The sequence below is a fragment of the Narcine bancroftii genome, chromosome 8 (genome assembly GCF_036971445.1).
Source record: "Narcine bancroftii isolate sNarBan1 chromosome 8, sNarBan1.hap1, whole genome shotgun sequence".
NCBI lineage: Eukaryota > Metazoa > Chordata > Chondrichthyes > Torpediniformes > Narcinidae > Narcine > Narcine bancroftii.
Window position 1 is genome coordinate 25,987,123 of NC_091476.1, and position 12,807 is coordinate 25,999,929.

At 37.4% G+C, this 12,807-nt stretch overlaps 1 protein-coding gene across 8 annotated transcripts in view; it reads right to left on the minus strand.

Moving 5' to 3' along the window:
* The window catches only part of LOC138740516 (ATP-binding cassette sub-family C member 5-like), a 110,713-nt gene that overhangs the window by 52,559 nt on the left and 45,347 nt on the right, over positions 1-12,807 (minus strand). For 7 of the 8 annotated variants that reach the window (XM_069893276.1, XM_069893280.1, XM_069893278.1 and 4 more), the window contains 4 exons: positions 9,273-9,397; positions 7,545-7,617; positions 5,512-5,715; positions 4,942-5,067 (listed from right to left, as the gene is read on the minus strand). In XM_069893276.1, the coding sequence (XP_069749377.1) occupies positions 4,942-5,067; positions 5,512-5,715; positions 7,545-7,617; positions 9,273-9,397 (528 nt within the window). Of the gene's footprint in view, positions 1-4,927; positions 5,068-5,511; positions 5,716-7,544; positions 7,618-9,272; positions 9,398-12,807 lie in introns of those variants that run through there. The other variant, XM_069893282.1, reaches the window with a different exon arrangement.

A 12,807-nucleotide genomic window follows, 5' to 3' on the forward strand; every position in this document is an offset into this window, starting at 1 on the left:
GAGACTGGGTAGGACACGTAATGACAGCATCATATAATTCAAAAGCTAGAGGTGTAGCCATACTAGTTAACAAAAATGTACCAATTAAGATAGAGGAAATAACAGATCCAGCAGGGAGGTATGTAATGATAAAGTGTCAGATATACTCAGAATTTTGGAATTTGCTTAATATATATGCACCTAATGAAGAGGATCAAAAGTTTATGCAAGATATTTTTTTGAAGATTGCAGACACACATGGAAATATATTGATAGGAGGGGATTTTAACCTTTATTTGGATCTATTGTTGGATAAAACTGGACAAAGGACAAGCAAAAAGAATAAAGTAGCCAAATTTATGGTTAAATCAATGCAGGAAATGAAACTTATGGATATATGGAGGAGGCAGCACCCAAGAGAGAAGGAATATTCATATTATTCGAGTTGGCATAAAACATACTCAAGGATTGATATGTTTTTGTTGTCGGCCCATATTCAAGGGAGAGTTAGGAAAACTGAGTATAAAGCTAGACTATATTCAGATCATTCACCCCTGCTATTAGCAATAGAACTGGAGGACATCCCACCAAGAACATATAGATGGAGGTTAAACTCCATTCTACTTAAAAGGCAGGAAGTTAGAGAGTTTATTGAACACCAAATTAAAACATATTTTGAAACAAACACAGAATTGGTGAAAGATAAATATGGGATGCAATGAAAGCCTTCATTAGAGGACAGATAATAAGTTATGTAACTAAGATGAAAAAGGATTACAATCGGGAAATAGAGCAGTTGGAAAGGGAGATAATATAGAAAAGGAACTTGTGAAAAGGGACAATATAAAGAAAAAGAGAGAATTGGTGGACAAAAAAATACAAAACAAGGTGGAGAAGAACATAATGAAAACAAAGCAAAAGTATTATGAATTGGGAGAACAAACACATAAAATATTAGCCTGGCAACTTAAAACAGAACAAGCTAAAACAACTGTATTGGCATCAAGGAAAAAGGACAAACAAATCACATATAACCCAACAGAGATTAATGAAAACTTTAAGGAATTTTATGAACAATTATACCAAATTGAGAATGAGGGGAAAGATGATAAAATAGAAGAGTTTTTAGCTAAAATTGAACTGCCAAAATTGCAAGAAGAGGAATGAAACAAACTGATAAAACCATTTGAAATAGAGGAAGTACAGGATATATTAAAAAAGCTGCTGAACAATAAAACACCAGGAGAGGATGGATTTCCAATAGAATTTTATAAAACATTTAAAGAGTTATTAATTCCTCCTCTCCTGGAAGTAATGAATCAGGTTGAAGAAACACAAAACTTGCCAGACTCATGTAAGACAGCAATAATTACAGTAACACCAAAGATGGGGAAGGATCCATTAACACCAGCATCATATAGACCAATATCTCTACTTAACTCAGATTATAAGATAATAGTGAGTTTATTAGCAAACAGATTGGCTGACTGTGTACCAAAAATAGTAAAATAAGATCAAACTGGATTTATTAAGAAAAGACAAACAGTGGATAATGTCTGTAAACTTATTAATCTAATTCATGCAGCTCAAGGAAATAAAAAACCACCGGGGACTATTGCCTTAGACGCAGAAAAAGCCTTTGACAGGGTAGAGTGGAACTACTTATTTAAAGTATTACAGAAGTTCAATCTGCCAGAAAAATATATTAATTGGATTAAAGCATTATATAATGGACCGTTGGCAAAGGTAATAGTAAATGGATATATATCGATCCAATTCAAATTAAGTAGATCAACTAGGCAGGGATGTCCATTATCCCCCTCATTGTTTGCCTTAGCAATAGAACCATTGGCAAAACTGATAAGAATAGAAAATATAATAAAAGGGATAAAAATAAAGGAGGAGTATAAAAGCAGTTTATTTGCAGATGACATCATAGAACCAGAGATATCAATAAAAGGATTACATAAGAAATTGAAGGAATATGGAGAAATATCGGGGTACATGGTCAATGCAAATAAAAGTGAAGTGATGCCAATGAGTAATGCGGATTATACAGAACTTAAAAAAGAATCACCATTTAAATGGCAAGCACAAGCAATCTGATACCTAGGGATCAGGTTAGACAATAACTTAAGCCACTTGTACAAACTAAATTATCAACCATTAATAAAGAAATTACAGGAGGACTTAGAACATTGGAAAGAACTACCGCTAACATTGATAGAGAGGGTGAACTGCATTAAAATGAATGTGTTCCCAAGGATACAATACTTATTTCAAACGTTACCAATTCCCTTAACAGAGAAATTCTTTGTTGAACAAAAGAGAATAAGGAAATTCTTGTGGAAAGGGTGGAAACTGAGGGTAGCGCTAGATAAATTAACAGAGAGGTATAACCAAGGTGGTTTGCAGTTACCAAACTTCAGAAATTATTATAGAGCCACACAATTAAGGAATTTATCAGATTTTTACCAGAAGAGAGAAAAACCAGACTGGACTAAGACAGAACTAGATAAAATAAGGGAGAAGGTACCGGAACATATACTTTATAAGTGGGATGAAAAGCTGGTGCAATATAAAAGCTCACCAGTATTGCATCATTTACTTAATATATGGAAGAAGATCTACGTAGAAAGGAAAAAAATGAATTACCAAATTGCATTAAATTGTATGTATTGTTGTTCCCATTTCCTTCTTACAGCGAAAACACCTATCCGATAATGTTGGATCCCATTCTTTTAATTTTTGAGGAGTGATATATAACCTTTTTTTCTTTGGCTTGGCTTCGCGGACGAAGATTTATGGAGGGGGTAAAAAGTCATATATATATATATATATATATAACCTATGTAACCAATTATACTGTATCATGCGTAACCTTGTGCTTATTGTATTCTTCATAGTTCCATTATGATAGTCTTAGCAGTAGCAAAAAAATGTATAATGTCAACTTGGAAATTGGAAGAGAGTCTGAGAATACAGCAATGGTACATGGAAATGAATAAATGTATTCCATTGGAAAAAATAACATATAATTTAAAAAATAAAGTCACATTGTTTGAACAAATTTGGGAACCATACATGGAACATAACAGAGAGAGCTTGCCTTGGACCTCCATCCCCTAAAATGATAAGAAGACAAAACGATTTGATTTAGTGTGTAAAAGTAGATGATACATTTTTCTTGTTTGTTTTTCCTTTGTGTGAAGACATTGTTTTAAGGTTTTATTGTGTTGTATATGTTGAACATTTATTGGTTCTGGAGGGGGGTGAGAAGGGGGGAGGGAGGGAAGGGGGGAAAAAAGGAGGAAAATGCCACTGTGTATATTTAATGAGAAACGTTTGTACATATTTTGATATGGTTCAATGTGAAAAATAAAAAAAATTTAAAAAAAGAACAAGACCAGAAATGTTTGTGCATAAATCATTGAAGTGATGGGTTTATTTTAAAAAGGGGATGTAATTTATAGGGGCTTGGAAATAATACTGAACGTTCATTTAACATGAAGTCAGTTTTGCCTGCAGTATGGATTCCAGTTTTGGAAACCACACTTTCAGAGGTATATAGAAAATTTGGAAATGACTTCACAGAGATTTCCATGAGTGACAGTGTTGAGGTTTTTACATTATGTGGACAGTCTGAAGAAGCCAGAGTTGATCTTCACAGAATGAAGGAGGTTGGAATATTCAAGATTCAATTCATTGTCATGTAATAAAGATAGAGCAATATTGCACAGAATTTTCTTTTCACCTGCCTTAAGGTAGACAGATTCACCATCAGCAGAAATTGCCTGAACCCCCCCCCCCTTACAGACAGAGAAAGAGAAGCAAAAGAAAGTTCCCCCAGAGACCCCGATTGTCCGTGAATTCACTTCCAGCGATCCCATAGCTCCCACAGCCACACATAGTTCAGTCCCAACCATCGCAGCCCAAGCTCCAGATCCAAACCTCCAACATAATCAGGAACCCTTCAATTCCCTTGGGACCCTCTCATATCCTATTTCTGACACCTGGTACCACTTCAGCTACTCTTCAGCCAGTCTCCAACAGTCCATCCTGGTGCGAGTCCTTTGATCACAGTCATCACTAGTCTGCAGCCTGTGTTGGTCCCTTGCCTCGAGTCACCAACTGCCCCCCACCTCTGCGTTTCTTTAACCGCAGAGCCCCTCAATGGGCTGCCACAGTGGTCACCATCCCGCAGGTCAGCTCCTCTGCTTTACCCTCTCAAAAGGGGGTTGCTCTCCGTTTTTTGGTGTGCTGCGCTTGTCCTCTGCTTCCCCAGAGTCTTCCAACTCCTCATGGCTGCTGCCAATCACAGGCAGCCACTGTGCCGGTTGTAGAGTTTTTAATTAAAACCTCCATCGGTTCCATTTAAAGACCTGTACAGGGCTGACGGCAGTCTGTTTGGGCGGATGGACCCTGCGGGAGCTCTGCAACTCTGCTCTCCACTCGTCCACACCAGTAGCAGCGCTGCCATTACAGCAGCTCTGGCAGCGCTTCCATCTTCCAGGAGTACAAATGTTTTAAAATCATGAGAGAGGAAATAGAATAATCTTTCTAATAATTTAAGACTAATTGGCAAGGAGACACAGTTTTAGATGATTAGCGTAACAATCAGAAGCCACAACATAAAACACCTTTTTTTCTCAATGAGTGGTCAGGATTTTAATTTTTTAACCGAATAGAGCGATGTATATAGATATGACGGCTGCCGTAATAGGGACATTGAATAACTATTTGAAAGAGAAATACATCCAAAATATATGAGAATGAAGGGGAGTGGTGGAACCTAACTGGACTGTTGTTTGGGAAAGCTGGAGCAGAATCAATAGATCATCTGTTCTGCACTATTCTGTGATTCTACAACAAAAGGCTTAGATGTCTGGATTATTCTCCTCCACCATGGTTTTTTCCATGTTATTATCATGTTTGTGTGTCATCTCACCGTGTTACACTTACAACTTGCTGCACGCTATTAAATAGCGCAGCATAGTCTTCATGAAGAGTCATTAGCTCCTCATGTGTGCCTTGTTCAGCAATACATCCATCCCGCATGAACAGCGCTTCATCACAATCTACTAGATACTGAAAAGAAAAAACACAAAAACATACATCAGTTTTTCATCTATCTACACATATCTTTATTGATATCTCAGCTTAATTTATATTTGAATTTAAATCTGAGAGTTGAGTGAAACCATGTGAAAATATAGCCTTTGAGAGAAAACAGAAATCTATGTCAGAACGTCAGCTTAGGCCACAGAGAGTTGGAGAAAACCTGCTGAATGCTTAAAGTGAAAACTGCAACTTACAGGGATTGGAGAGACAAGAGACACAAAGTGGAATCATTCACACAGCTCTTTTAGCCAGCAAGAATACAAGGATTTCCCTTCTATACTACAAATTTTAATGATTCCATGGTCACAAAGTGAAAATTGTATTTCTGATCGGTATTATTTGAATTAATTTATTCTTCAAACTTGCCCACAATATATACAGTATTTCTAGATTTAATTAAAACACACCTACCTGAAGCTGATGAGTGACAAAGAGAACTGTCTTCCCTTTCATTCCTCTCTTAATAGCATTTGTAAACATGTGGGCTCCAACATGGGCATCTACTGCACTTAGTGGGTCGTCCAGGAGGAAAGTATTTCGATCACTGTATAGAGCACGTGCAAGACTAATCCGTTGTCGTTGCCCTCCACTGAGGTTCGCACCATGTTCTCCAATCTATGGTGAAGATTTGTGAATGTAAGGAAATCAAAGTAACTTCTGAAGTTCATAAACCTGAGAACATTGAGTACTTTTCAACATTGGATAGCGTTTAACAATCCTTTAATTTTATAAAGGAATTCAATGAGTTTCACTTGGCTCAAAATATTATTTAATAAAATGAAACTATTAATGTAGACCTCCATCAATTGAGGTGAACCATAAAATTACAAATACCAGACGTAACTATGACATATAAATTCATTGTTTTCAGGTGTTTTGGTATAACTCGGAGCTCCCAAAGTTTAATTATTTAATAACTTGACTACCAAAACTACAAAAACATGCATCAGTTCAATAAAGATTTTGAGAAAAAGGATTGTCAACACAAGACTTTCTTCATTGATTTGGCAGTTTAATTATCAGGAGTAACTGGTGTAATTTTTGGAGTCACTGGGAGAGACATCATCTCGTTCAATTGTACCTCTGTCCATGACAACATTCATTGTTTGAGGTGACAGATGGATGAGGAGTCGGAGGATACATAAAAAAACAGTTAAATATGGCTAATACACACCAAAATGCTGGAGGAACTCAGCTGGTATTTTCAGCAGCTATAGGAGACAAAGGATATATCGCCTATGATACGGGCTTGAGGCCTTCTTCAAGGAATAAGCCAGAAGCAGGAAATCTCAGCAAGTCTCAGAATTCAGACAATGCTGGCTCGGGGAGGAATCCAGATCAACAAAAATTGTTAATTGGATCTAATAATGGACGAGGTAAGAATTTATCACGTTTGTGCAAAAGGAGATGGAAGGTAGAGACAGGGTTAGGGAAAGAAGACGGGGAAGGAGTTGTTGGGAGGGGGGTGGCTTAACAAAAGCCAGAGAAGTCAATAATAATGCCGCCCCGTTGCATAATATTTTGGCACAAGGCCATAAACATGATCCTGGCTACCGTAAAGTATTTAGAATGTAAAATCAAGGATGTAATACTTTGGCTTTATAATGCTTACTCAAACCACATTTGTGAACCACTTTTGGCCTTGTATCTCAAGAAGAATGGAGAGGATCCAGAAGTGATTTCAGAGATGTTTGAGAAGCGTTTGATGGCTCTGGGACAGCATTTGCGAGAATTCAGAAGGATGAGGAGGAATCTCATTGAAACCTACCAAATATTGAAAGGGCTGGAGAAAGTGGATGTGGAGAATATATTTTCAGTATTTGGGAGAGTCGAGGATGAGAGGGAACAGCCTCAGAATAAAAGGACATCCTTTTAGAACAGAGATGAGGAGGTTTCTTCAGGCCAGAGGGTGGTGAATCTGTGGAGTTCATTGGAATTCATTGCCCCAAAATGGAGGTTGATAGGTTCTTGGTTAATAAGGGTGTGAAACGTTTCAGGGAGAAGACAGAAGAATGGGGTCAAGAGGTTAAAAAAAAAATACATCAGCCATGATTGGAATGGCAGAACAGACTCAAAGGCTGAATAGCCTAATTCTCCTCCTACATCTTATGGTCTTATTTTTGAAGAATTATACAGAGGGAGAGGCAGACTGAGAAGGGAAGAAATTAGAGAGCTTTGTGGTCATGACAGCTGAAATCCTGGCTACCAATGATGGAACATTTAAAACCAAGTTAATGCAAGAGGTCGGAAGTGATTTTGTAATGCTTTTGTGGACTACTCTCTTAAATTTTAGGACCTTTCCTGTTTACGTGGATGAATATGCCTGATGTTGCAGGCACCGACCTGTGCTGCCTTTAGTAAATCTCTACATTGTAATCAATGGAAGCTTTGAACTTACAGTATGTCCTGTCCAGTCAGAGAATTTCACATTGTGTTTTTTTTACCTCAGTCATGTCGCCAGAAGGTAACATTTCTATGTCAGGATGCAAACAACAAGCGTCCAATACACTATTATACCTAAAAATGTTAAAAAAAAACACATTTCTTTTTTGTTTTTGGCAGTTAACAATACTTTAAACATTGATGTTGATTTACCATGGCACGACATTCCAATGTGAAAGGAATAGTGAGAATGCATGAGTATTTATATGAAGGATAACACCAATGTTATTAGAGAGCTATTCTCCCCTCTTTCACTGCTCAGCTTTTTCTCTTCTACCTGTACCCACCTATTATCCTTATTGTATGCCTTGCCCCTTCTTCCTGCTGTATTGCATCACATCAATGCTATAGTGCAAGGGATTTAAGGGATGGCACAGTTAGTGTAGCGATTAGCACAAAGCTGTTACAGCGCCAGCAATCAGGACCGGAGTTCAAATCCCATGCTGTCTCTGAGGAGTTTGTATGTTCTCCCTGTGTCTGCGTGAGTTTCCTCCAGGGGCTCGCTTCCTCCCACCATTCAAAACATACAGGGTCTGAACACTAATTGGGTGTAATTGGAGCAGCATGGGCTCATGGCCAAAATGGCCTGTTACTGTGCTATATGTTTTAATTTAAATTTATATATTTAAAATTTTTTAAATCATTAACTTCCAAAGTCAAGTATATTCCCAACCTAGAGAATATTTGGCTTTCAATATATTCTTAAAAACGGGTTTTCTTTGTGAAATGACTTGAATGGTTCAACTGTTAAATTTAAATAACATTAAATAAATATAACCTTCTCAGAACACTAAACATAGAGAATAGGAAGGAGCGAAATGCTTTCATGTTTTCCTATAGTGAAGTCTCAGAAGTATGTTCAAAATTCAACCACGGCTTCTCTTACTTATTTACTGGCAGACTGATCAATAGGAGATGAAGAAAAAGAGAATGCCGGGAACACTCAGACAATTAAGCCTAATCTGATCCCAACTGCTCTTCTAACAGCTACATGAAGTCATTTGGGTGCATTTTCTCAAAGATATTCCCTTCTTTCTACCCATCCCACCCCCACCATCTCTGACACTGAAAATTAACGTTTTTTTTTCTCTCAGACCTGAAATGTGAACTGTTTCTCTTCCCACACCTGCTGAGTGTTTCCAGCATTTTCTACGTGTCTCAGAATTCTAACATCTACCGATGTTTGAATTCCAAGATCAATAGGGGCAGATTTTTTAATTTTTCATGCACTTCCTTTTTTTTGAAAACTTTATTTATATAATATAAAATACAAAATTATATATTAAAAACCCCATATTACATTTCATTGTTTGTAAAATACATAGTAATAGATTAGTAATCTACCCCTACTCCCACCCCACCATCCAACTACAAAAAAACCCCACCTACCCCTACCCCCTCATAATAACGGAGCCTTTTACAAATGTCAATTATTTACATACCATGGTGTGTGCCTTTAAAAAAAAATTAGAGTATATTCAAACCCATATGTTTTAAATATGGGTCCCACATTCTTTTCATGCACTTCTGATACAATACAAAAAAAATTACATTTTCAGATTATGAACAATTCTATCCAAAAATGATTAGAAAAAAAAATGGAATTCACCAGAAAGACACTGCCTAAATTCAATGATTGAACTCACTTTAAATAATTAGGAACCTCAGTCATTTGTGCAACTGTCTCCCTAAAAATCAATGAAGATATAATTAACATAAACAATTCTTACCTTTCTTCTTCATAACTTTTTCCAAATAAGATATTATCACGTAAAGATGCATTAAAAAGCCATGCCTGTTGGGCGACATATGCAAATGTGCCTCTGACTGCAACAGTTCCTTCAAGTAATATCAACTGGAGATTGGAGTAGACACACAAACACATGAACTTTAACATTTCTAATTTAACATCACTGAAATCGCTGTTTTTTTTTACTGACAATGGATAAAAACTAACATGATGAAATGGGTTTTTTACAAATTTTACCACTGTGATCTTTCAATCTTTCAGTGAAAAAAGATAAAAGAAAAAGAACAGAAGGTATCTTCTTCAAAAATAAAGGGACTGAAAATTCATGTCAGCGAAAATAATATTACTGTTAATTTCCACGAAAGTTGAACTTTAGTGGAAAAAGGAATAGGGAGAAACACACACAATAACAATACAAGTAACTTTTGTTTAAATATTACCCAAGATTTCCAGCAGAAGTTAAGAATCTTTGACAAGTACTTGACGTACAAAATTTTCATGTCACTTATCTTTCAACAAAAAAATTGTCTATACCTAAAAACAGGGAGTAGCTTGCTTGCATTAACCCAGCTGCTGTGTGATATTAGTGGAATCCTGGTAGGAGAACAAAATAAGTCAATTTACGTAATGTGCTTCAGTCCAGAGAAGGTTGCATCAAACAAGAGTCAGAGGAAAACATATTTGTTGACTATACATGTGTAAAAGAGACAACACTTCTTTTGATGCTTTGAAGTGAAGGGGCTGCAATTGATTTTTGTCCATACTCTGGTTCTGTGGTGTTTTTTTTTTTCATTTTATTACTGCCCTCCTGGTGGTTATATAAAAGTGGGGAGCTGATTTTAACTTTTCCATGGAGGAAATTGAAGAGGAGCAGAGTTGGTATGCAGTTGAATTGAAGAAGGGGGCTTTCCACCTTTCTTGCATCAAAACAACCTACTGCAATTTTAAAATGTAGGTAGTAAGGAGTGCTGACCTAAATTGCCAGAATCCTCATTAAATATGAATATCTTCAGGATGTCATCAGGATGCAACATGGGATTTTATGCTATGCCCTCAAGGGGTGTATTGATGCTTTCTCTACCAGACCAAGCCTGCCCTAAACAGGATCCAATATTGGGCAGGGCAAATTATAATATTTTTCTTGTTTTCTCTGTAGATCAGTTGAACGGGCTTATTTGGCCCCTCAAGAGTTGTTGCTAATCGTATCAGAGGTTGGGATCTGGAGCTTGGGTTGCCGATGGTTTGGACTGGTCTCTGTGTGGCTGCAGAAGCTGTGGGAGTGCTGGAGGTGATCCACAGACACTCTGGGGGGATCTCCCCTTTGCTTCTCTTTCTCTGACGGTAAGAGATCCTTCAGGCATTTTCTGCCGATGGTTAATCTGTCGGCCTTACAGCACATAAAAGGCATTTTTTTGTGATATGACACCATATTTATTATACGACAATAAATTTAATCTTGAACCTTGTTACCTCAGGAATTCCCTTCCTCTATCACTTCCACCAACAATTGTTCTCCTCCTGAGTTTATTCCTGTTGCCAGCTTGATCACAACCAAATTTCTGGAAACTTTTCATTGTAAAGAGAGCAAGCCTCTAACAAAACTGGGAGAGCCTCCCTGATACCGGTGCCAAATGTGTTAACCAAATACTTTGCCTCCAATGCTACTTGGGACCCATGATTTCACAGTTAATTTTCCTGCTCATTAGAAGACATTAACTGACTTTCCTCATAAGCAACAACCAACAATGTCTTGATTACCATTGTACTTAGTTTTTTCAGCTATTGAAAGAATACAGGAAACAACTCAAATGAGGATATAGAATTGAGGGGATAGAATGATAGGATTAATGAAAGACAAAATAAAATGAGCATTCTTACTAAAAATGAAAAAGTCAGGAGTGAAATTATTACTGTATTCTGGGACCTAGTTTAATCAGATAATGTAGACCATGACAAGCTATCTCACCTTGTCCACCACAGATGACAAAGTTTCTGACTTGGCTAACTTCAAAACTAATTCATGAAAATAATATTTCAAAATAGTTTCCTTTGGGAAGAGTTGTGGCAAGAAGGCAATTGGATAAAGTTGTTTAAATCACAAGATTCAAATGAAATCTCCTCCAAGATATCCCCAACACCAGGGGCCACAACATAGTATACTTCACCCCCACGACATGCCCTGTGCGCCCATGATTATGCGGCCAAACACGGCTCCAAATCTATCTATAAATTTATAAATGACACCACCAACATAGGAAGAATCTCCAACAATGATGAGGCAGATTATAGAAGGGAGATAGAGGCATTAGTGATGGTGTCAGGACAAAAATCTCTCCCTCATTGTCATCAAAATGAAAGAACTGGTAATATACTTCCAAAAGGGGAGCAGGGGTTACTCCTCTATCCACATCATCAGTGCTGAGGTGGTGATCGTAGACAACTCCATTGACATCTCCAATGACCTGTCCTGGTCCACCCCATGTCAATGTAATGGTCAAGAAAGCATCTCTACTTCTTCAAAAGCTGAGGAGCTTGGGCATTTCACCTGCATCCATGAACAACTTCTATGGTATACCATTGAATGTACTCTATAAGGGTGCATCACTGTGTGGTATGAGAATTGCTCCACCCAAGACTGCAAGAAACTTCAGATGATTGTGTACATGATTCAGGCATCACTCATAGATTCCCCTCCCCTCCATCTGCCTTAGAAAAGCAGCCATTGTATTAAAAGACTCAGCCCATCCTGACCACTATCTTCAGCACCCACCCCCAAATCAGGAAGAATTCACAGTACGAGATTCACAACAAGATTCAAGGATTGTTTCTTTCTCATCATTATCTCCTGAATGAACTTCAAAATTGTGAAATTATTTTGCCTTTGCTCTGTACTATCTAACTTATCCCTGTGACTCTGCATTTCTGTACTGAGTTTTACTTGCACTATACATATATATGCGTGCGTGCATGTGCGTGTGTGTGTGTGTGTGTGTGTGTGTGTGTGTGTGTGTGTGTGTGTGTGTGTGTGTGTGTGTGTGTGATATATAAAATGGACTGCTTGGGAAACAAACTCTAACACTGCACCTAGGTAAATGTGACAATAAAGTTGTAACTGGATTTGAACATTCCTAACATGTTCCGTTTAAGTGGTGAAAGCTTTGAACAGTTAGAAAATGTGTTACTTTTTCTGGACTGGCTATTACAGTCGCAGTATTTATATTGCGGCATTTGTTATCATTTAACTCAACGGTAGGGATTTAATATGGTAATGCCATTTAATGCACAGTGATCAGCTTCTCTTTTATTGATGATGGCTATTTCTGGACAATTGGGAAGTGCAAATGTTACCCACCATAAAACAGCTCAATCCTGAATACTTCATGCTACATTTGAGACTGCTTCATTTTCTTCAAAGTTCTGAATTAAAAAAGCAGTCTCCAGTAATCAGCAAGCCCTTCTGCCTTATAATGGAATAAAGTAGCTGAAGATGGTTATGTTTTGGACATTGATCAGAG